Source organism: Balaenoptera acutorostrata, chromosome 11 (genome assembly GCF_949987535.1).
Source record: "Balaenoptera acutorostrata chromosome 11, mBalAcu1.1, whole genome shotgun sequence".
Lineage (NCBI taxonomy): Eukaryota > Metazoa > Chordata > Mammalia > Artiodactyla > Balaenopteridae > Balaenoptera > Balaenoptera acutorostrata.
The window spans coordinates 48,178,457-48,204,813 of NC_080074.1; the positions used below are offsets into that span (position 1 = coordinate 48,178,457).

General features: G+C 35.6%; 1 protein-coding gene across 7 annotated transcripts in view; it reads right to left on the reverse strand.

Annotated features, from left to right (window-relative positions):
* The window catches only part of CNOT2 (CCR4-NOT transcription complex subunit 2), a 113,595-nt gene that overhangs the window by 87,102 nt on the left and 136 nt on the right, over positions 1–26,357 (reverse strand). Inside the window, exon 2 of one of the 7 annotated variants that reach the window (XM_057556433.1) lies at positions 23,442–23,568. The exons of 5 other annotated variants lie outside the window; for them this stretch is intronic. In XM_057556433.1, the coding sequence (XP_057412416.1) occupies positions 23,442–23,551 (110 nt within the window). In that variant the 5' untranslated portion in view covers positions 23,552–23,568. Of the gene's footprint in view, positions 1–23,441; positions 23,569–26,357 lie in introns of those variants that run through there. One more of the 7 variants, XM_057556435.1, reaches the window with a different exon arrangement.

Consider the following 26,357-nt stretch of genomic DNA (forward strand, 5'->3'; position numbering starts at 1 on the left):
ATATGTAAGAAACAGATAACTAACAAGAACCTGCTGTATAAAAAATAAATAAAATAAAATTCAAACATTCAAAGAAAAAAAAAAAGTGATAATCACCAAAAAGACCACAAATAAAGGATATGGAGAAAAGGGAAACCTTGTACTCTGTTGGTGGGAACGTAAATTGGACAGCCACTGTGGAAACCGGTATGGAGGTTCCTCAGAAAACTAAAAATAGAACTACCAATGATCCAGCAATTCCATTCCTGGGTATTTATCTGAAGAAAATAAAAACACTAATTTGAATAGATACACACACCCCCTTGTTTATAGCAGCATTACTTACAATAGCCAAGATAAGGAAGCAACCAAAGTGTCCATCAACAGATGAATGGATAAAGTAGAAGTGGTGCGCGCAAGTGCGCACGCGCGCACGCACACACACACACACACACACACACACACACACACAACTAGAATACTACTCAGCCATAAAAAAGGATGAAATGTTGCCACTGGCAACAACATGAAAAATGAACCTGGAGGATATTATGCTTAGTGAACTAAGTCAGACAGAGAAAGACAAATGCTATATGTTATCACTTATTGTGGAATCTAAAAATAAAACAAAGGAATGAATATAACAAAACAGAAACACACAGAGAAGAAACTAGTGGTTACCATGTAATTCTATGGGGAGAGGGAAGAGGAGAGAACAAGAAAAGGATAGGGAATTAAAAGGTACAAACTAGTAGGTATAAAATAAATAAGCTACAAGGATATATTGTACAGCATAGGGAATATAACCAATATTTTAGAGTATCTTTAAATGAAGTATAATCCATAAAAACTTGGAATCACTGTTGTACAACTGAAACTAATATATTATAAATCAACTATACCCCAATTTAAAGAAGTGTTAAAAAAAAAAAGCAACAAGCCACAGTGGTATTAACCGCACCTGTGATTTTGTTACCATTAGAAACTACAGATATTTTCAAAACACTTCAGTTGCTTCAAATCTCAAATTTTCATTTATGTTCATTACTAGCCTAAAAATTACTATACACCACTGGACATTGTTGATATGCACATTACTGAATTTATTCATTTGATATTTTAAAAACCATATTCTAATATAACTATTGTCCTCATAAGCATGTATATTTAATTTTGCACACCTAAAATATTGAAAAAGGGTCGACATGTGTCACCAGAGAGCCAAAGGGGTTCATGGCCCAAAAAAGGATAAGAACACCTGGGTCAGAATTTCAGGGCAAGAAGAATAAGGTTGTTTGCAGAGGATAACAGAAAGCACAGCAAATTAAGAAAAAGAAAAAGCCTCACAGCATATTCAGTTGAAACTTCTTGTTTTAAAGATAAAGAAATTGTGGTCTGGTGGGAGTGTTGAAGGTCACACACACAGCTAAATTAGTGACAGAGCCAGAGAAAACAGAATCCAGGTTTTCTGGCTCAGGATCCAAGGCTAAATGAACTTTGATGTGACTTGGCTATAACAAAGCAAGACAGGGCAAAGACAACTCTGCACAAGACACAATTCTTTGCACTGAATGTATAGAAATAGCCCAAGTACCTGAATATTCCAAATGTTATTAAAATGTATTGTTTCTCCCACTCTTCCTGAAACATGTACTTCTTGGTCTATTTTCCCACTTTATAGAGAGACATGGGTAAAGTGAAATTTTTACTTCCCTCCTGATCTATGATAAGTACAACAGCAGATATCAAATAACAGCTAGTATCAATATCAAGGAAACAACAGAAAGCAGAGACTGTGGCAAACTGGAGAGTCTGTGAACCACCTAAAGAAGGTAGCTGCTACTATTCAACTCTAGCTAAATGCTATCAAGAAAAGAACCGTCAACTCAGAATTCTAGATGGAACAAAAGTATCCTTCAAAAAATAAAGGTGAAATAAATACATTCTCATATGAAAGAAAACTAAGATAAACCATCATGAGCCAACCTTCTCTAAAAACAGGAAGTTTTTTTGGACAAAGGTAAATAATGAAGCTTAGAATTTCCTGAATGAAAAACAACAAAAATGGCAAATATGTGGGAACGTATACTAGACCAGGAAACAGCAAACTTTTCTGTAAAGGGCCAGCCTGATGATAAATACTTGAGGCTTTGCAGGCCCAAAAGTCTCTGTTGTGATTAATCAATTCTGCACTTACAGCACAAGAGAACCCACAGACAATACATAAACTAAGAGCTGTGGCTGTATTCCAATAAAATTTTATTTATAAAAAAAGCAGGTGGCACGCTGTATTTAGCCGATATCATAGTTTGCCAATCCCTATTCTTTTCTTAAATTATTTAAAATATGTGTGATAATTTAAAGGAAAATTTACATTACTGTCTGAAGGGGTATATGAACCATGTAGATATAAGATGACAATTACAGCATAGATGATGTGAGGAACGGGAACTACATGGTGACAAGATTATAAACTGTAATAACTGTAGTGTGTTGAGCTGTGTACCAATAAAGATATATTCAGGTTCTAACCCCTGGTATCTCTGAATGTAACAATATTTGGAAATAAAGTCTTTGCAGATGAGGTCAAATTAAGAGGAGGTAATACTCAATTTGCGTGGGCCCAAATCTAATGACTAGTATATCTTTCTAAGAAAAAAGGAGGACTTCCCTGGTGGCACAGTGGTTAAGAATCCACCTGCCAATGCAGGGGACACAGGTTTGAGCCCTAGGTCCGGGAATTTCCCACATGCCGCGGAGCAACTAAGCCCGTGCGCCACAACTACTGAACCTGTACTCTAGAGCCTGCGAGCCACAACTACTGAGCCCGTGCGCCACAACTACTGAAGCCCACACGCCTACAGCCCATGCTCTGCAACAGGAGAAGCCACCACAATGAGAAGCCTGCGCACCACAACGAAGAGTAGCCCCTGCTCGCCGCAACTAGAGAAATCCCACATGCAGCAATGAAGACCCAACGCAGCCAAAAAATAAATAAATAAATTTATTTAAAAAAAAAAAAAGAAAAAAGGAAATAGAGACATAGAGACATGCACAGAGGAAAGATAACCAAGTGAAAATGAAGGCAGAAATAGAAGTGATGCAGCTGTAAGCCAAGGAACATCAAGGACTGCTGACAACAACCAGAAGGCAGAAAAAGCAATAAAGGATTCTTCCCCAGAGCCTTGAAAAGAAGCATGACCCAGCTGGTACCTTGATTTCAGACTTCTAACCTCCAAAACTAAGACACAACATGAATAGTCTTAAATCTGCTGAAAAAACTGAATACACACAGTTATCCTCCAGGTCAAGATGGTTTCACTAGTGAATTCTTCCAAACATTTCTAAAGAAGAAATAGTGCCAATCTGACACAATGTCTTTCAGAAAACAGATGGGAGGGATTATTTCGTAAGTCACTTTTATGAAGTTTACATTACATTGATACCAAAACCAAAGACAATACAAGAAAAAAAATCTTAAAGACCAATATTCCTCATTTTTTGCAAAAATCCTCAACAAAATATTAGCAAATCAAATTCAACAAAATACCCAAAGATTAATAAATGCCAAATGAATAAGCCTTATTCTGGGAATGTATTTGCTCTCCCTTCTTTTCTCAGTTTCTTTAAATAAGATAAAATCATATGAAATAATAACAACATATTGTTGGGTTTATAAAATATTCAGCTGCAGTATGTACAACAATAACAGCACAAAAAAGGGAGAAGAGGGAATAGAGCTATACAGGAATAAAATTTCTGTATCTCACTGGAATTAAATTAGTACATCTGAAGTAAATCCTAATAAGAAGAATATAGTAAGCCCTAGTGCAACAACAAAAAATAATATAAAAGAATATAGTGTAAATAACATTAAAGGAACTAAAATGTTATAGTAGAAAATCACCACTTGATGCAAAAGAAAGCAGTAAAGGAGGAACAAAACAACAAGCAAGACATGAAAACATACAGAAAATATAGCAATATAGCAGACATATATTCCACTACATCAATACCAATATTAAATGTATCAATAAATGATTAAAGAATCCAATCAAAATGCAGTGTCAGACTGCAAAAATAAAAATAACACAACTTAAATGTCCATCAACAGATGAATGGATAGACGATGTGGTGTATATACATACATACATATATATGGGTGTGTGTGTATATGTATTCCTACATATATATAAGAATATATATATATGAATATTACTCAGCCATAAAAAAGAATGAAATAATGCCATTTGCAGCAACATGGACGGACCCAGAGATTATCATACTAAGTGAAGTAAGCCAGACAGAAAAAGACAAATATCATATGATATCACTTATATGTGGAATCTAAAAAAATGATACAGATAAACTTACTTACAAAACAGAAATAGACTCACAGACATAGAAAACAAACTTACCCTTTGATTACCAAAAGGGAAGGGGGGGATAAATTAGGAGTTTGGGATTAACAAATACACCCTACAAAAAAATAAAATAGATAAATAAGGACCTACTATATAGCACAGGGAACTATATTCAGTATCTTGTAATAACCTATAATGGAATAGAATCTGAAAAACAATGTATAAACACACACACACACACACACACACACCTACCTGAATCACTTTGCTGTATACCAGAAGTTAATACATTGTAAATCAACTCTACTTCAATTAAAATAATAATAAATTAAGAAATACTTTATTGCTAAAAAATGCTAACCATCATCAGAGCCTTCAGCAAGTCATAATCTTTTTGCAACAGTAACATCAAAGATCACTGATCACAGACAGAATAACAATGAAAAGGTTTAAAATATTGCAAGAATTAACAAAATGTGACACAGAGACACAAAGTGAGCAAATGCTGTTGGAAAAACTGGCACCAACAGATTTGCTCGATGCAGAGTTGCAACAAACCTTCAATTTGTAAAAAACAAAATATCTTCGAAGCACAATAAAAAAAGGTATGCCTGTATTGGTTGTTTCCCCTCATGATCACGTGGCTGACTGGGAGCTTGTGGCTTGCTGCTGCTGCTGCCCAGCATCACTAGAGAGTTTCCTACCATATATCGCTAGCCTGGGAAAAGATCAAAATTCAAAATTGTAAGTACAGTTTCTACTTAATGCATATCAGTTTTGTACCACTGTAAAGTTGAAAATTCAAGTCAAACAATCATAAGTTGGGGACCGTCTGTAATAGATTTTATAATAGTTTAATAAAAGAGTTCAGCAAGTTTGCAGAGTACAAAACAAATATGCAAATCAACTGCATTGCTATATACTAACAATGAACAATCTGAAGATGAAATTAAGAAAACAATTCCAGTTATGAAGCATCAAAGAGAATGAAATACTTGGGAATGCATTTAACAAAAGAACTACAAAATTTATCTTCTGAAAACTATAAAACATTGTTGAAAAACCTAAAGATCAACTATATAAATGGAAAAGACAGTACAAAGACCAGAATACATAGATGGCAATACTCCCCAAACTGATCTACTGACTCAAAACAATCTGGCTTCTTTGAAGAAACTGACAAGTTATTCCAAAAATTCAAGGGACTCAGACTAATAAAAACAATCTTGAAAAAGAACAAAGTTGAAGGATTCATTCTTCCAGACTTGGAAATAGATATAGCAACAAAAAACAGAATTGAAAGTCTAGAAATAAACGCTGACATTTTATGGTCATTTCATTTTAGACAGAATGCCAAGATAATTCTATGGGTGAAAGTATAGTCTTTTCAACAAATGGTGCTGGGACAACTTAATACCCACATGCAGAAGAATCAAGCTGGACCCCTTTTCTCACATCATATACAAAAATTAATTCACATGGGCTGTAAACATAAATGCATGAGCTAAAACTGTAACACTCTTAGAAAACAGAGGGATAAATCTTCGTGACCTTAGGTTCTTCAACATGACGCCATGAGTAACAACAAGATAATTTGCTGGATTTCATCAAAATTATAAACTTTTGTGGTGAAAATATACCATTAAAAAAGTAAAAATAAAACCCAGAGAATGGGAGAAAATATTTGAAAATTACATATTCTAGTTAGGAATCTGTACCTAGAGTATACAAGGAACTCTTACAACTGGTTAATAAAAAGACAAACTAGTTTAAAACTAGTTTAAAACTAGACAAAGGATCTGGATCCGAATAGACATTTTTCCAAAGAAGATAACACATATTTGTAGCCAAATATGTACACAAAAAAATGTTCATGTCATTAACCACCAGGGTAATGTAAATCAGGTATCTACAACATACACAGGAGGATGACAACAATAAAAATGACAAATAATAACAAGCATTAGACAGGATTTGGAGAAACTGAAACTCTCACATACTGCTGGTGGAAATAAAAATGGTACAGCTGCTTTGGATAACAGTCTGGCAGATGAAGAGGTTAAACACAGTATCATCATTTGACCAAACAATTCTACTATGTATGCAACCAAGAGAAATGAAAACATACACAAAATGAAAATCTACACAAAAACTTATACACAATATTCATAACACCATTATTCATAATAGTCAAAAAGTAGAACCAACAGAAATGTCCATCAACTGATAAATGAATAAATGGGATATACCCACACTGCGGCATATTCTTCAGCAATAAAAGGATTAAGATATTGCTAAATGCTTCAACATGTATGATCTTTGAAAACATTACGCCAAGTGAAAGAAGCCAGTCTCAAAAGACCATGTATTCCACTTACATGAAATGTGTAGGATAGGGAAGTGCGTAGAGACAGAAAGTAGATCTGTGGTTGCCTGAAGCTGGGCGGAGGTGGGAGTTGAAAGAAAAGGGGAGGGCCCGCTAAAGGGTATAAGAGTTCTTCCTGAGGTGAGAAAAATGTTCTAAAATTAACTGCGGTGGTGGTTGCAAAGCTCTGTGAAAATACTAAAAACCACTGAACTGCACATCTTAGATGGGTGAGTTAAAACGTGGTATGTGAATTATAACTTAATAAAGCTGTTACCACTTTGAGACTGCAAATCAGGCAAGGATGTCCCAGGCAGTAAAATTATGCAAGAAAGAGAAATGAACAAACAAAAAAACATAGATTGGAAAAACAGAAAAAATAAATCTTCCCTATCTGCAGATGGCACGGACTGCCTGAGTAAAATATGCTAAACAATCTACAAAAAAACTCTTAGAACTACTATGTAAGTTTTACAAGGTCAAAAGCAAGATCAAGATATGAACAAAATCCTCCTTCTGTATGCTAGTAATAGCTAGTACAGCTCCAAATAGTTTCCTCAAAATTAGACACTCAGGCATAGATATGAGATACATAGTTAGAAATCTAACAAAACATGTGCAAGTTCTGTATGCTGAAAACAACAAAACACTGATGAGGTAAAAGACATACTATGTCTAAGAATTGGAAAGCAATATAATTAAGATGTCAACTCTCTTCTAATTGATCTATAGATCAATTAAATACAATGCCAATCAAAATCCCAACAGGATTTTTTTTTAATAGATAAACAGATTTCCATTAGTCATTAGGGAAATCCAAATAAAAACCACAATGAGATCAAACACACAAGAATGGCTGCATTCACGAAAATAGACAAGTATTAGAGAGGAAATGGAAAAACTGGATCCTTCATACATCGCTGGTGGGATGTAACATTGCTCTAGGTGCTGGAGATACAGTCAAGATACTAAGTAAAAATAAGACAGGATAGATACCTGCTCTCATGGAATTTTCATGTAGCTAGCAAATAATGAACAGAAATGATATTTTATAGTGATAAATGTTAAGCCAGACAGAGAGTATTGTGATATTGCAAAAGGTATACTGGATAAAAGTAATAGGAATTACTTTCTGAGATTACAATTGATAAGTCATCATCAAAAGGATGAGGTGGGTGGGTGTGGGTGTGGGGGTGGGGGTGTGTGTGTGTGTGTATGTATAAAAAGGCTCACCTGTTCAATAAGGACTCAAAAGTATTTTCTCCTATTTATCATCTTATTAAATAAAATGGTTTTTCTCTCTTTATTAAACACATGTAACTAACCAAGGAATTTTAATCTACAGAAAATGACCACTATTACCATAAACAGATATACTGTTTACGAAAAGCCAAGAACACTAATTTTAATTAGGTTTGATTTTTGAAATACTGAAATAACTAACACACTCCTATCTTCATTGATCCCTTGGGGTATAAAGCACTCATTAAGAACCACAAACCTAAATGAAGATATTTCTAGTCTATCTGAATGCCTAAAAACTGAATCTTAACTCGTTTTTTTCTATCTTCAAAGGCACAATTTATTATCTGTCCCACTTTAATTACCACGTATAACCCCACTTAATTTCCACTTTGTACTTGTTCTATTAACTTTCTTCTACATTACACACTGTCAGACTGAACCATCCTTCTTCCTGTTTTCATCTAATAACTTTTTGCTACTGATTGTGCAGTTAAACAGTTATATTTGGTTTAAACAGTTATCAATAAGACAACAAATCAATTAGACTTATCCTGTAAAAACTGTTCTAAAAAATGTGACATATTGGCAAACTAAAATTTTGTAGTGAAAAAACCACCAAAAGATATCCTTCAAAATTTGGCGTCCTTATTCTCAATTTTCTACATACCATATACAAGCAGCAAAACCTACTATTATTCCCCTAACATTTTAATTTGTTCTTTCCAAGCCTAATTTGATACAAGCACAATCAATGTTTATGGTCAAGATATAAAATTTAATAACCTTTTAGTTATTTAGATAAGTTTAAAACTATCTTCTGGCCACAAGCACACACTACCGATTTAATCTGCTAAAATCCGCATTAACTCTCCTCAGTTCCAAGGCCAAATAAAAATATTACTGCACTCAACAAACATACAGGGGATTTAATATAATCATCATCATCATCATCAATCTCAAAAGTCCACAAAAGTGAGGTGGAAAAGTATGTCCTAGAAAAGTATCTGCTACCTAGTAGGCATTAATTAAAATTTGCTGAATGAATAAATGGTATGTGAAAAGCACCTACTACAAGACGTAACTGAAAAAAACGTTAGTTTCCTGGTTGCTTACTCCCCACTAGCATATTACTCTTTGAAATAATTATCCACCAATAATGAAGAGTTGATATTATTGGTCTTTTTCCCCCTTCTTTGTATTTTACTAAGCCTTCCAAGCTGTTAAAAATTTTTATGACTTATTATTTTTATTAGAATTTTAATTAGCAGAAATTTTGTGACCTAAAGCAGCGGTCCCCAACCTTTCTGGCACCAGCGACCGGTTTGTGGAAGATAATTTTCCCACGGACCGGCGGGGGGTGGGGCGGGGAGATGGTTCGGGCAGTAATATGAGCCATGGGGAGTGGCAGATGAAGCTTCGCTCACTCACCTGTCGCTCACCTCCTGCTGTGCGGCCTGGTTCCTAACAGGCCTGGTTCCTAACAGAGGACCAGTACCAGTCTGCAGCACAGGGGTTGGGAACCCCGGACCTAAAGTAAACTAATCAAGACCTTAATCACTTTCATTAGATGAAACTTTTAGTAAGCATAAACATGTGTTTCTTCAAACTACTAATGAATACTAATAAAAAATACAAAACTGCAACCACATGGGTAGGCACAATTTTGTTAAGTAGGTAAAAAGCAGATGCTAGACACCACCACCCAAAAAACACCATTGAATTACACTCCCATTTTTACAAGAGCCTAGTATGTTTGCTTTATATACAATGTTTATATACAACACCTGTAATACTTCAACAATATTCAAAGTTAAGTATAATTATCTCCAATTTAGAAAAAAGGAAACTAAGCTTCAGAAAGGTTAAGTAACTTGCCTATATGTATAGGATGGTAGAACAAGGACAAGGTTTCATGTCAAGGTCATTTAGCTCTAAACCTTGTACATTTTTTAATATTAAATCACACCTTCACATAATCGATACACAAATTTAAGTCTAGCAACACACACAATCTGGAAGAGGATTTAGCATCCTCATGATAGAGGAAGAAATGCAGCAAAACTGTGGAGGGAGGGATACTCACTGTACCAAATACGCATTCATTCAACCAACATGTTTTTAGGCCCAGTTAGAACAGCGCAACAAAAAACTATCCAAAAGAAATGAGAGATTGATACATGAAACAACCCTGAGAAAGCAAAAATATTACGTTGAGCAAAAGATGTCAGGCACAAAAGAATGCATACTGTACAATTCCATTTGTTCAAACCTCTAAAAAAATTCTAATCTACAGTGATAGAAAGCAAATCAGAGATTTGCCTGTGGCTACAAATGAAGACTGCCTGCAATAAGAACTCTGGGTGTGATGGGAATGTTTCTATCTGGATTGTGGTGATGGTTACACAGGTACATAAATTTGTCAAAACTCTTGTTAAAAAACCTGAAATGGCTGTCTTGTATTATATGTAAACTTCCTTGACAAAGCTGATTTAAAAATAAGAATGGGGGCTTCCCTGGTGGCGCAGTGGTTGAGAATCTGCCTGCCAATGCAGGGGACACGGGTTCGAGCCCTGGTCTGGGAAGATCCCACATGCCGCGGAGCAACTAGGCCCGTGAGCCACAACTACTGAGCCTGCGCGTCTGGAGCCTGTGCTCCGCAACAAGAGAGGCCGCGATAGTGAGAGGCCCGCGCACCGTGATGAAGAGTGGCCCCCGCTCACCGCAACTAGAGAAAGCCCTCGCACAGAAACAAAGACCTAACACAGCCAAAAATAAAAAAATATATATAAAAATAAATTAATTAATTAAAAAATAAATAAATAAATAAATAACATTTAAAAAAAAATAAGAATGGTTAGAAAAAACCTTGAAAAAAAGAAAAAGAAAGGCATTAGTTCCTATAGATATCAAAATGAAAATGGGTCCTGCCCTGAGAAAGCAAAATCTTAATAGGAGATACATGTAAATATATTTTAAATCTTCCAAAAATATTTAAGTAGCATATTAATGTGCTTAAAAAAAATCTTAGTATAATAAACATTTGACAGAAATCAGTAATAGTAATACTAGCAGCATTAGCTTCCTTGTTCTTAACTGCCCTGTCCTCTTACTACAAGATTTAATTCAGCCAACTAAAGTTTCCTTACTAAGTTAACAGTTTTTCTGCAAGGAATTTAAATCATATATGAATCTTCAAATGTTATATATTTTTGTAATCTACTAATTGCATTACACTTGCTTCCCAATTTAAGAGCTAGTTCTATAGATATAAGAAATGCTTTTGAAATAAACATAGAAGCCACACTTAGCATAATTCAGAGCCATAGATAAATACGGAACTTCTGGTATTCCAAAAGAAACAGCGCAGTGATTTTCAAAATACACACTCCAACAGTGGGCCATGAAATCAACTGAGTCAAAACTACCGTGTTTAAAACATGATATATAATAGAAAACATCTGAATGCATCTTGCAGTAAGGAAACTGCTTTCTGAGGTTTGTTGTTTTTTTTTTTTTTTTTCAGTCACACACGTGTGCATCAACACTCAACCGGAATCCACACTATGGATCCTGGTTTAAGGGGGGAAAAAAAAAAGTGAATGCCTCCAGAAATATGCTAGAGCAAGAACAACAGTGTAAAGAAAAGTCATAAGCTTTGAAGTCAAAGACCTAAGTTTCTATCTTAGTTCTGCCACTCATTAGCTATATGAACTTGGAGAAGTTAATTATAGGCTGTCCTACAGAACCTTTATTTAATCAACTGTAAAATGAGAAGCATTCAACAAACTTTGCATAATAACTGTGAAGAGTATATGTAAGATCATTTTACATAAAGTAAAAGCCAAAGACCTTATGATGGCTTTACAAAATCTTTCCTAACTTACCTCTAGTCCCTACCTTTTCTTCACCCATCTACCATTCTCCTCCTTTCCCACCACACTCCAGCCACATAGACTTCCTGCAATTTTTCAATCATAAGACATCAAATCATAAAACATCCTCTCCCAGGGCATTTGCTCTTGTTTTTGTCCGTTCCTGGAACCCCTTTCTCCTGAATATGCACAGGATTGCTCCCTCACCACAGGCTCACTCCATCACTTTCTAGGGGAGGACTTCCCTGACCAATTTAAATCTGAATCCCATACATACATCATACTCCTTTGGACTCTTTCTCTCCATACCCTTACCGCCATCTGCCAAACCATGTTTTATTTTTTATTTTGTACACTATAATTCCCTTAGAACAGTGCCTGACACATAATAGGAGTTAAACATTTGTCAAATGAATGAATAAATAACACACAAAGTATCTAAATCTTACTTTGCATACCCTCCACTAGCAAACCACTTACTCTTTTCAAATTCATCCATGGATATCAAATTGAAGCCCTCCAGACAGCATAAGCTTAAGAAAATAGTAAAACTATAATCTGATTTTTGCATTAACATAACATTTTAGCTACATTTTTAGTGTTGCTACAGTATATTAGATAAAAATCTCCTTAAACTTTCACATTGTTACTTTAACCTGTTTAAACCACTTTGTGGTCAATTCTGGTACAGTACCACTATATGTTTGCTAACTTCATTTATTCGTGTAATATTAATTATAAGTTACTTTTTCCCACAGGATGCTTAGGAAGGGACCACCGACAGGATTATAATTATTTTACTCTTATTCTTATTCTTATTATTACTGACAATAAAGAATATGAACAGAAAACAGGTAAAACACAAATTACACAAAAAGATTCACTCTTCAGAAAAACAAAACAATTCAACTTTTTTTAAATTATAAGCTTACACCTTCAAAATTTAGGACTTTTTTTTTTTTACACAACTATACTATACTCAGTTTCACTGACAATAAAGTAAAAAAGATAATTCACACATAGCTGGTGAGAATGTAAACTGGCACAGCCTTGCTGTAAGGCAAGTAAATATTAAAAGCTTTGGAAAATAACTTTTCATACATTCACCAAATATTTGTCAGGCCCTATATGAGGCTTCAAATACACATTAGTAAATAAAACTGGCTTGATCCCTTCTCATGCTCTAGTGGTGGAATAAGAGACAAACTGTTAAATAATGATTAATTGTAATAGATGCTACAGGAGGCGGGGCCTACTTAAGAAAGGGCAGTTGAGGAAAGCCTCTCTAAGAAGTATCCTTTATGCTACAGGCCGAGCTAAACGCTGTGCATATACTGTCATTCACTCCTAACAATCCTGCGATAAATATCATTATTATACCTATTTAACAGGAGAGGACACTAAAACTTGAAAAGTAATTTGACTAAGGACACAGCATTACATAATAAGCATTGAAAGTACCTCTAATACTTTAAAATAATAATTATACTTACAGAAATGTTTTCTAAAGAAATAACCAAATATGTAAACAAAAATTCAGGTACAAAACTGTTCATCACAGTGCTCCTTATATAATTGGAAAATCAAAATAAAATTAAATGTTCAATAATAAGGAATCATTAGGTCAGTTATGCTCTGGCCATTAAGAATCATGTTTTGGGTAAATATTAAATGACACTGGAAAATGCTTACGATGTAAATTTTAAAAAAACAGAGATGATAAATCAGTAAGTATAGCCCAATTTCCCTATTACAAAAATGAAAAGAGTGGTTGTCTGTGGATGTTTTATCTCTTTTATTTTTTTAAATAAATTTACTTATTTATTTTATTTTTGGTTGTGTTGGGTCATCATTGCTGCGCGCGGGCTTTCTCTAGTTGCGGTGAGCGGGGGCTACTCTTCATTGCAGTGCACGGGTTTCTCATTTCAGTGGCTTCTCTTGTTGCGGAGCACAGGCTCTAGGCGCGCGGGCTTCAGTAGCTGTGGCACAAGGGCTTAGTTGCTCTGGGGCATGTGGGATCTTCCTGGACCAGGGCTCGAACCCGTGTCCCCTGCATTGGCAGGCAGATTCTTAACCACTGTGCCAACAGGGAAATCCCTCCTCTTATTTTATACTTCTCTTAATTTTCCAAATTCATTTTTGTTACTTTAATAATCAGGAAGAAAAACCAAAAGAGACTGGAGTGCTTTTAAACATACACATACACACAAACAGTGGAAACAACAAATAATGTTTGCCCAGGTTAACAGTCTTCTAGTTTGCAGGACTGCAAGTCGTTTTTATTTTCTTCTTTTCCTCATCTTTTCCACTTTTTCTGTAATAAGTATATGCCATTATTACTACTTTTTTTTAACCACAGGCTCCTTCAGCACATAACCTCACATTTGCTTCAGCCACTCAATAACAGTATTACTTCCTTGTTATGCTGCAATAATATATATCTGTATTCAAGAATCCAAAACTACAAAATAGGCAAGTTATAAGAAAATCACTTCTGGGACTTCCCTGGTGGTGCAGTGGTTAAGAATCCGCCTGCCAAGGCAGGGAACACAGGTTTGAGCCCTGGTCCAGGAAGATCCCACATGCCCCGGAGCAACTAAGCCCATGTGCCACAACTACTGAGCCCGCGAGCCACAACTACTGGAGCCCGTGCGCCTACAGCCCGTGCTCCACAAGAGAAGCCAAGGCAACGAGAAGTCCGCGCACCGCAACGAAGAGTAAGCCCCCACTCGCCGCAACTAGAGAAAGCCTGCTCACAGCAACAAAGACCCAATGCAGCCAAAAATAAATAAATAAATTTATATTTAAAAAAAGAACATAATTTCCATTACAACAGTCTTCCCTTTAAAAAATTCAAATCTCCATACATTAATTTGAATAATGTTAGAAATCAAAGGAACATTAACTGTCCTTTTTCTGTGCCAACTGATAAATCAGAAATAAACACTATTTCTGAAATACTGTTATAACTGACAATCTAATTTTGCAAAAGCAAAAATACATATCTTTACCATGTCTTGGGATTTTGGCATGTACATTATTTGCCCAAGGCTGGCACATACAATAAAAATAAAATCTATTTAACCATGTAGTTCAGGATGTAGACTATTCTGAAGAATGAATTCTCTAATGACTTCTAGTTAATTGCAGCAAATTAAGTAAAAAGCCTTTGGCTTTGTAAACTTTTCTAAAATGTGCTAATAAATCATCTTCTTAGAATAATAAACATAGTGGACATAAATCAATATTTGATGCCTGAGCATACTGCTGTACCTGACAATCATTATTAAAACCATCAAAAATTATAAAGGGGCATATCTTGATCAAGATCTGAAGATATGGAGAAATTTATTTTATAAGTTTTATATGTAAGTTTTAGATAGGAGTAAGTTGTCTTTACTCCATTTAAAATTATTTGCCTTAGATATATGAAAAAATGGAGGAGCAACCTGAGAATTGGGGGTGGCAAGTTTCCAGTTTCTAGAGTTTTAGTATATGTTTTTAGAAGGAAAACATATTTTACTTGAAAGTAACTTTTTAAAATAACAGTACGAGATTAAATAATCACAATCAGCAGAACTCACAGGCACATACCATCACTAACTAGATTTTTAGAAGGGTGACATGAAAAGCAATGCCTTTCCCTTCAATACACAATCATTTTCCAAATTCATTACTCTGTGATTCACTTTCCTGACTTTGCTACTGCAGCTACTTAGTACTATTCTACTCTCCTTATATGGTATTTATTTTAATGCTTCAAAAGGCTCAGACCCAAAAGATCTTTAAAATTATTCATACACATTAAATAATGCAAAGAATATACAACAGTTTCAAACTACTGCACTGACTTCTCAATGTTCTAATTATAAATTACAAATGAATTTCATTTGTAGGGAAAAAAAGGCACGCATGATATTCACAAAAATATGTTTGGCTAACAATAATAAGGAGAAAGAACACAGGTTACAAAAACGAGGAATAAACCAGAATATTCAAAATCTTTCACCCTTAATGAAGAGGGAATGAAGACAAGGTAGACCTCCTTATATACACTTACACAGAAAGTATCAGGAGTTCATCGTGCAAAAAAACATGCAAGTATTAACTGGCCTACTCTGAGACATAGCAGAATCATTTTTTCCTGCACTCTTCCACGCTCCCCACTCCAATAGCCAAATATTTAATTAAATAAAAATGAAGGGCAAACCACATGAATGCAGCAGTACCACAAGGTAAATTGAATGAGTGAATGAATAAATGAACCACACAACTTAAGAAACTACTAGTTTCATTACAACCACTAATAATCAGTACTCATTACCATAATACTTTCACATGCTTTACAGTTAGCCAAACATTTTTGCTTTCAATATCTCAGTTCTCATCAGCAACATTAGGAGGTATAAATGACTAAAAAGCTGAAGTTCTCCAATACTAATCTGCCCAGGTACATAGCTAATAAATTCATGGAGCCCAGACTAAAACCCATCTTCTGAATCCAAGTGTGGTAGTCTTTCCAAAATAATATATTATCCCTCCATTAAAAATGAGCACATGCTCAAAGGTAAATAAGTGACCTTTCTCAACTTCCAAAAAGTAAATCATAGGTGCTATATTAAGTATTTCCTCTGAACTTCCTCCAGAATTCTGAAATATTTACTCTGTATAAAGGAAAAGAGGAACCAACATTGCTAAGAACCTATTGTCAGGTGTTTTGCACTGTATTTAATCCTCTAAATAAGCCTAAGAGAAGATATTTTATTAATTTTAAGGAAATGGAAACTAAGGCACAGAGAAGTAACTTGCTATAGATAACCTAACATAACTCAGGCTGTAAGTGGCAGACACAGTCCGAGTGCTAAGTCAATGCTCTCCCCATTAGATTTATCCCATTTAACAAAGGAATTATTAAGTGCCTATTATGTGCCATGCACCATGCCAAATGCTTCAGATAGAGCAATGCTAAAATGTATCTATGTTACCCAAAATATTACACATAATACTTAACACAACACCATCTAAACAAAATTCCTGGTAGGAAAAACATGTCTAGACTGTAACAACAAAACTGCACTCTTCTTGTTTACATTTATAAATTTGATACAAAAAAAAGGATAGTGTACTCTATGAAATAAATTGTGGCTAATGCTCATTTGCCTCAGAAGCTCATAGTTAAGTGGCAAGTCCCACTCCAAAAACAAAAGCAAAAAACAAACAAAAACACCCACAAGAGCCTTTATTCCTAATATCAACCTTATGAGGTAAATACAGTTACTTATCCACATTTTTCGAGTGAGAAAACTGATGTTTAGAGAGGATTAAGTCACACAGCTAATTAAAAGCATAATTGGTGATTCCAATTCAGGCTGGTTAGTACCAGAGACTTTAACAAAATCATGTAAAATTCCAGCAAAATATAACTCTCTTTAATAGGAAATAGTTATAATGAGCTCCATTTTATTCAGTCAAAAATGAACTAAACAATTAGGCAACTTGGGCAGCTCCAAGTCATCACGTAGAATCATTAACTTTTGCTATGAAAAAGTGGTATATAATGCATACTATCAAAGTAGTAATTTGCTCAAACAGCATTCTTAGGGAATCAATTCTTTTTATTTAAAAACATTCATTTGGGCTCTTTTTTTTTCAATGTCAGAATAAATAATGCTAACAACCTAAAATAAATGCACAGCTGTTATGTGCAGTATTTTGAAGAACACACACACCTCAGCATTGTAAAATATGCACTGCTAGCAATATATTATAGGTATAAGCTCCTATGAATGATTATATTGCTAATTTAGATTTTTTTGGTATTACTCTAATTTACTGAAGTAATGTTAAATCTCATGCCTGCAAACAATGTCAAATAACAACATTCAAACTCTGCCTGCCCTAAAACTTACATAACAAATTCCATCCATTAATATGAAACTTTTCATTATGGGCATTGGTTTATATGTATAACAAGTTCTCTGGAAGATAACAAACTACAGAATTTCAAAGTTCTTAGTAATTAAAAAATCCTGCCAACATGAATACAGAATAACTCTATAATTTGTCTAACAGAGAGAAAAAAAAATCCTTCAAAAACTTTAGAAATACACTAAAGCATCAAGCTTGTAAATTTAATCATAAATCGTCTGTGGAATCTAAAATTTCCTCCTGAAGCACAAATCTGATTTTCACTCGCGTTGTCAAAAATAAATTGGTTAATTATTCCTCATCATGTAAAAAAAAGTCTCTCACACTATGGCAAATTCATTCCCTCAGTCAACTTCTCATGAGGTTGCAGAACTGCATCAAGAACGATAGGAGATTTCTGCGCCATTCTTCTCTAAATCCAGCCTAGTCTTCCAGACTTTTTGTATTTGCAATGCTGATTCCGTATCCTCCCCTACCTAAGTGAACTCCAAATCACCCTTCAGAACCTAGTTCAAACATCACTGACCTGAAACCAACTCTTTAAACTCCCTCAAACAAGGTTGCTCTACTCTAGCATGTACCCATAACATGCACCACAAAAAGTGAACTTCAAGAATTATTCACTGCATCTCTAACAGTGTATGGCACATAGTAATATTTATTGAACTGTACAAGGAAATCTAAGTAAACATGAAAATCATTACTGATTAATTTCTTAGAAAAATCTATCTAAAATATTGCAAAAACAAAATCTTTTAGAGTTTTTGATAATTCTATGCAAACACAAAGAAAGTTTTAAGTTTACTCTCCTTTGTAATTTTCCACTAATATAGAGATACCCCCCCAACCTGATCCAGAAAACATCATGGCCTCTTAAATGAAAAATAATTCCTCCTCCCTATAGTTCTTCGTAAAATGTATTATAAATTACTGGGTCCATCACAACATTTTCAGCAGTTGAAAGACACAGATTTACATCTTAATCATCTCTTTATCTTTTTCCCTTTAGAGTTTACCCCTATTTATGCAGAAAGCACTAAGTAAGTAACTACTGATGAAATTCCTGTTTTCATCAAACATGAAAAACTTGACTCCATCTCAGGGTCTTCTATTCTTTCTGCCTGGAAAAACATTGATCCAGATTTTTGCATGGCTTTCTCCTTTCTCAGTTTCTGCTCAAAAGCCACCTCCAGAGAGGTCTTGCCCTCATCACTCTACTTAAATAGTCTCCTCCTTCCATCCCTAACCAATTGCTGTACCCGTATCCCCCTTTATTTTCTTCATCACAGTTGCCACCCTCTGAAATTGTGTCTACTTGTTTATTATCTGTCTCCCCCCTAAGACGTTAGCTCCATGAAGGCGGAAACTTGCCTTGTTCACCATCATATATATCCAGCACTTACAGCAATGTCTAGAATAAAATAAACACTCAAATTATTAAAGGACTTAGTTGAAAGTGTCTACTGAAAAACAAGCAAGTTCTATGAACTTCGCATCTGCAGAGAGAAGAAAAAGTCTTCACTTTCAAACTATGCTCTGAAACATCTTAATAGCAGTCAGAGGTCAAATTCCCTGAAGCACTGGACTATATATAATTGTTTTATACATACATATCTATTTTAGATGTGTGATTCACAATCATACATAACACAAAAGTGCATCATATATCAAATTTAAAATTTGGAGACTGCTATCTCTTCCATCAGGTTAAATAGTTTTGCTATAGACCTCAAAGTTTAGCCTGACATGTCTATGAATATATGTACAATTTCTCTTAAGTGTGCATAGATTAGTTTCTATAGCTCTGAATTTTTTCTAATCTAAGGCCAGACATACTCACTCACATAAAATTATAAAAACGACACCCCAAAAGCACTATTCCATGCACTACTAAATCAAGACAAAGTTAGCACATGACCTCAAAATATAATTGTGCGATAAGTAAATGTGTAAAATGTAGTATCTGTAATATAATATTATTACTTACTCTCACTATAACACAGGATTATTACTAAAAGTTTTGGTGTTTCTTGATGAATATGTTTATCATTTTTAAAAATGTGAGCAGCTGTTGCATTCTCCCAGAAAGTCAAGCTTGAAACACAAATTTCCTAATACTTCTCTTTCAAATTTCCATATTAATTTAATTAAATGATCCTGAATCTGCAGGATGATCAATTAAAAACAAAAACAAATCTTCTACTTACATCTACTTAATTTGATAAATCAGGATTTTCCCTATAGAGTAGCATTAAATTAAGTGAGAAAGACACTAGATGCTGAGTCCAATCTAAGGATAAAATGGCCTTCAAAATTCCCATTTACTAATTTTCATACTAATCAAAACAGTTTGATTGTTCTATCTTTATGTTAATGTTAAAATTTAACCTTATTTTAAATCTTAACATCAAAATGACAGCCACATAAAATTATGATGGTGTAATATGGAAGTGCTCTGCAGGCTGTAAAGCACTTTTTAGGTACGTGTTAAGTAGTAAAATTAAGTCAAAAGGAATGAGGTCCTTTGAATGGCATGGTAAACTTACTGAATATTATTATTTTACCAATCTATGAAAGACTCTTTTACAAAGAGAAAATTAAGTACAAAATTTGCATGAAGAATAAGCATCGTAATTTACAATGTAAAAAGTAACACAAAAACACATTCCTGCCAGATATGACACAAAACCAAATGTTCCTCTCGGAAACACATTGTATTACATAATCTGTCATTACATTTTGTCCAGATGCTGATACAAGATGGAGTAATGTTTCAACATCCAAGTATATAAATGGAAAAATGGTATATCAATAAGTTTGAAAAAATGCAAGTGTACTTACTCACTGTTACCTAAAGTGCCAGAACACAAAATTTCCTCTTGCTTATTTTATCATTCCTTGGCAAAGTAAATATGTACTGTGAGTGCATTCTCATCTACTTTCACATAAGGAGAGACCTTTCAATCCACTAAAAGCAGAGAAAAAACTGATGTTCCCAGTACCAGAACAAACTCTTTTAAAATAATATACTCTCCGTATCTTCAGTAGCTTTTAGTCATTAAAAAGTCAATGAAAAAAAAAAAAAGTCAATGAAAAATACGTAGGCAAATGAGACATTTCTAAGATCTTAAGTCAAATGTTTAGCATCTTGGGACTTCCCTGGTGGCGCAGTGGTTAAGAATCCGCCTGCCAATGCAGGGGACACAGGTTTGATCCCTGGTCCGGGAAGCTCCCACATGCCACGGAGCAACTAAGCCCTTGTGCCAGAGCTACTGAGCCTGCGCTCTAGAGCCCGCGAGCCACAACTACTGAAGCCCGCGCACCTAGAGCCCATGCACCACAACAAAGAGAAGCAAAGGCAGAGAACAAATAGAAGCTGGAGCACTGCAACGAAGAGTAGCCCTCCCCCCCGCCCCCCCCACTGCAAATAGAGCAGCAACGAAGACCCAACGCAGCCATAAATAAATAAATTCATTTAAAAAAAATGTTAGCATCTCCACTAAATGCAATTCTGTATATCATTTACTGTTTTGATTTCTACAGTTCAAAAAAGGGACACAAAACTGGTGCACAATCTCTTATTCAAACCCTTAAAGGCCACGTATGTCCCAGAATTGTAATTTATCAGATTTTAGAAAGTTAAGATAGCATATATATTATGTATGACCTAACACCTCCCAGGGTGGCCTAGACAGCACTTGCCATCAAATACATTAATATTTCTGCATCAAAACAGAAAATCAGGTTAACACAGATAGACCATGATTAGGCTACCAATTTCAGTTGGAATTTGCCTTCACACTTGCTTTTTTAAAAAGTCAGTTTGTAGAGCTTTTGGAAATTTGGACAGCCAATAAAAATACATTAAATCATCTCAGCCAGTTTTCATAAGGAGAATGGTATTCAAAAACTAGAGAACTCCTACTTTGTACTAGGCACTAGGTCAAGCACTGGGAGTAAAAAGGTGGCGGCCAAGGGGGAGGACATAGAATCTAACGTCAAAGAGCCCAAATCTAATAGAAGCTCACGGTTAAACAACTGTAAATATATTATGGGGTAAACACAAAGTATCTCCTTCAACCAATGACCTTAGCCATACAAAATACAGCAAGAAATATAGACCTAAACACTGCCAGAAACACTTTGTTACTTACATCCTTCCCTCAGTCCTGTACTCACTCCACACACATTTTTCTAAGAAGCTGGTTATCTAGTTTCCCATAGGTAATTAAGAAGCAGAAGTGTAAGAAATGATTCAAGGAAGTAAAGGAATGCAGGATGCCCTTCTTCCCATACCCTTTTCCAATCTGTTGTTTCCGACCAGTGGATTGGGAAACAACACATGACAGCACTGTCAAATGACAATTTGGCACCATTTCAGTTTACTGCATATTTATTGATAACCTACTAAGTATTACGCAGTTAGAAGGTACCAGAAATGTAAATATAAATAAGACAAAGCCCTACCTCTCAGGTGCTTACAATCCAGTGGAGGTTAAGGTGGACGGTGGGGATGGACAGTAAATTACAATACCATGTGACACATTCAATAATAGAAATTTGAACAATAAAAGCAGTACAGCAGAAGGATTTGGGAAATCAGGAAAGGTTTCTTTAAGAAAGTGACACCAGAGTAGTTTTGAACGATAAGAAATTTGTCAAACAACAGAGAAGTGATACTAAAAATACCACCACCATCCCCTCCAAGCCCCGCATAAAAACATATGCATGAAAGCAAAAAAAGGGAAAACTTTCAGGGTAAGTGGCAGGTATGTCCAAAATATCTAGCTATATCTAAATAGACTTAGGTCCCTGGTGTAAACATATACAAAATATTAAAGTGTGTCCAGAAAAGGAAAATTATGTTTTTTTCCTCTTAGATAATTCATTTTGCATTTCATGATTATATAAGCTATGTGGCCTTAACAAAAAATAAACATTGTAAACCATTTTATTAATGCATAATGTAGCATACCCCCAAGTGATAATACCAAGAGATTATCATCTGTATTTCAGAGAACAAGATATCAGGAAAAAAATATTAGGAATTCTTTTTTCCAATTCTTTTTTCCAATGTAGCATACCCCCAAGTGATAATACCAAGAGATTATCATCTGTATTTCAGAGAACAAGATATCAGGAAAAAAATATTAGGAATTCTTTTTTCCAAGTCATTTCTAATAGTATAGACAAAGTAAATAAATAAACAAGCCATATCAGCATGACTTGTCATGAGAGGAATTTTAAGAGTTTAAAAAAGGATGTCAAACAGAAAAACTAAAGCAACAAGAAAAAAAATATATATATATATATAGTATTTAAGTTGAAGAAGGAAAAGTTCAACGCACAAAACCAAGGTAAAAATTACAAAGTAATTTTAAAACCTTAAAACCCTAGTGTTCATTCTATTTGTTTTCGAAGGTAGACGTTCTACAACAGACACCAATTTTAGTATAGATCTTTCCAAAAATACCTAGTAAAAGTCACAATGAAATTCAACTCCTCTAAGTATCATGGGTAGAAATCATCCATAGCAAGGAAGAACAATCACATGTATCATCAACCAGAATGATTCCTGTCACAGCACTAGATCCTTTGATATCAATATTGTGATACCAATAATGCATGTAATTCTATTCAAACATTACAGTGCAACTCAGATTAACTCTGCCTCTAAAACTGCCCTACCTGGTACCTTGGTTTCTTTGGCTTCTTTGTGCTACAAAATCCACTAGAAGTCTAGGTAACAAAATCTTGTTAAGTAGTATCTTTTCTGAAGATTGTATCACTGTTTGCATAAATTGTCCTCAAATGCCTATTAAGCAAGCACATGGAAAGTTTGCCTTTAAATATGTAATCATCACAAATGAACTTCCTACAGTTAAAAATGTTGACAATTAAAAAAATACTGTTTAACACTGCTTTTTAAAGAGCAAAGAATAGTTAACTTATTTTTACCAATCTAGTAATGTCTAATCATTATTTCATATTTAGGTGTGAAGCATACCTTTTCTTTATTTTTCTGTATTATTAGAAAATCTTATGAAGCATATTTGTGTGTAAAAAGGGTAAAACTATAACTTCCCACAGGTTACAAAAAATTCTGTAAAGGTCTTTCAAAATACAAATACTTTTAATACCAGTATCTGCTGAAGAGATAAGAACCAAAACAACTGGGTTAGAAGCACTTCTAATGAAATCTACTCATAAATCTAAATATTTATTTACTTTTGAACAAAGAAAATTTTCAGATAACTAACTGTGAAGTACCTATGAAAAATCAAAAAGTAAATTAAATATCCAAGGTTATTAAGTAAAAACACAGGTAACTAGTTCTCTTGGGGAGGAATATCATTCTGAGGTTTATTTTCCAAGATCAAGTAGTACTTTGAAATGGAAGGGAATATAAATCACTCACTCATGCATTTTGTCTTCATTTTTCTGCCATATAAATTTACTTTAAAACTAAAGTATTGTAGAAACTAAAAATCTTTAAAAGGTTGTATTTCTTGCTTGGTTAAATGTACAGGCAATTCTAATTCCCCAAGAGTATCAGATTAGGCTACAGATATCGCTATACAGTATACTTAGAATAAAAGGGTTCTGCCAACAAATGATGCTTACATTAATTAGAATGCCAAAAAATGTGAAAGTTTCTCAATTCCTATCTAAAACACAATACAAAGTAATCACAGAAGTCACTGCAATTCAAGCCCTCAGGGAAAAAAAATGAGAGTAAAGAACCTTTTTAAAATTAAATGAGGATCTTACAAAGTCAAGAAAGAAGTGGAGAACTTTTGTCTTTTTTTTACATGTACCTTGTATTTTTCCTTTAGATTTAATATTACAAGAGAACTACAAACTGAAGCGGAGTTCAACATACAAAGTTAACTAAACATCTTGGTCCATTAAGAAGTATTTCAATGAAAAGAGATCTGAATGTACACATCAAACCACCTTAATGTAGCCATTTAGCCATTTCAGTCCACTGTGATTCTTAAGCAACCCTTTAAATCTGGGATAAAGTTATCTTCCAAAATTGCAAAAGAGATGTCTTCACTGGCGTTTGGGAAATAACTTGTCAAATATACCAAGTATTCCCAAACAACAACATATACCCGGTATGTAAAGAGATATTTTCAAATTTCTAAGCCCCACCCCCTACTTTATTACTTCCACTTATGTTGTGTTAAGAGGCAAATAACGCTGCACTTATGATTCTAGAGGTCTAGAAATTCCTAAAATCAAGCATGACAGAAAATCTGTTCAACTTTGAACTCTAAATTCAAGCATGGCCTCCCTCATGAACAGATTCTAACTAGGTACTTCCTACCATTTCGCCAAGAATCTAAGGGTTGATATCACTGTACTTAATTATTAGAAACCGTCCAGAAGATTAAGAAAGGAGTAGGATTCTTTGACCAAGAGTTTTGAAACAAAATGTGTTGCATTCGGTCTTCTGGATGTTGAAAAGTGAAGGCATCTCCTAGGATTCGAAGGAAGCTGATGTTTAGGTTCCTTCCAAGAGTGTGGTACCCGTATGTAAGACTTTTGTAGTTGTAATATCATACCCACAGTGCCTGGAATAAACGCAAATTCTAAGACCTTGGAAATGTTCTCATAAAAGGAAAAAACTCGTATTCGCTAAGGCCCACAGTTACCAAGAGTTAGAGGCTGTCTCTCCTATACGGACCACAGAGGCTAAACTAAGAACTAGGAGCGCCTCTTTTAACCCCAGTCACTTGTTCCGCGAAACTTTTAAGTTAGACCCAAGACAGCAAAAGGTGGAGAGGCCCCGGCGGAAGTAGAAACCTAGGGCTTGCAACTTCACAGACTGAGGCGCCTCGGGTTCCTCCGCCGCCGCAAGATTCTCCGGACTCAGTCTCTACCAGACCACGGAAGCTTCACCCCCCGGGTACGGAAGCAGAGGAAGCATCCCAGTTGCACTCTTTCTCTTCCACCACCCATAGCCTTCGGTACCCAAGGGCCTGGCAGCTCCTGAGGCCCGTTAGCCAGTCCAGTGTCCCCCACCTTTTACATGTACATACACAGAAACACACATAAGTTGCAGATGATGTGCGTGTACTGAGAGAATGTGAAGAGCCAGAGACCGCGGCAGCTGCCAGGAAGGCGACAGCGCCGTCTAAAGCGGGCCCGGGGTCCTTGGCCACCGCCGCTGCCGCCTTCTCTTCTTCCCCAGGAAGCAGCGCGGCGGAGGCTCCTCCGCGCTGGAGGGAGCCCGGGGGAAAGGAATCTGAGGGAAGCCCCAGCGCCAGCTGAAGGGACCGGGCCTAGGATCCAGAACTGCCGCTGCAGCGACCCGACTACAGCGACGCTTTACGTCCCGTCCACCACCCTCCCCATACACACCCCCTCCCTCCCTCCCTCCACCGCCACCACCCCCCCTCCCCGCCCGCTCTGCTCTCCCTCTCTCGATTGGAGCCGAGACAAAAGCAACGGGAAGCGGCGGGCCGGGACGCTGCCCGCGGACTCCGGGCGCGACCGGCCCGGCCCCGAGGCATTCCCCCGCCTTGCGGGGGCCCCGAATCCGCCGCCCCCGCCGCGCGCCCCACTGCCAGACTTCCGAAAATTTGCCAAAAACTC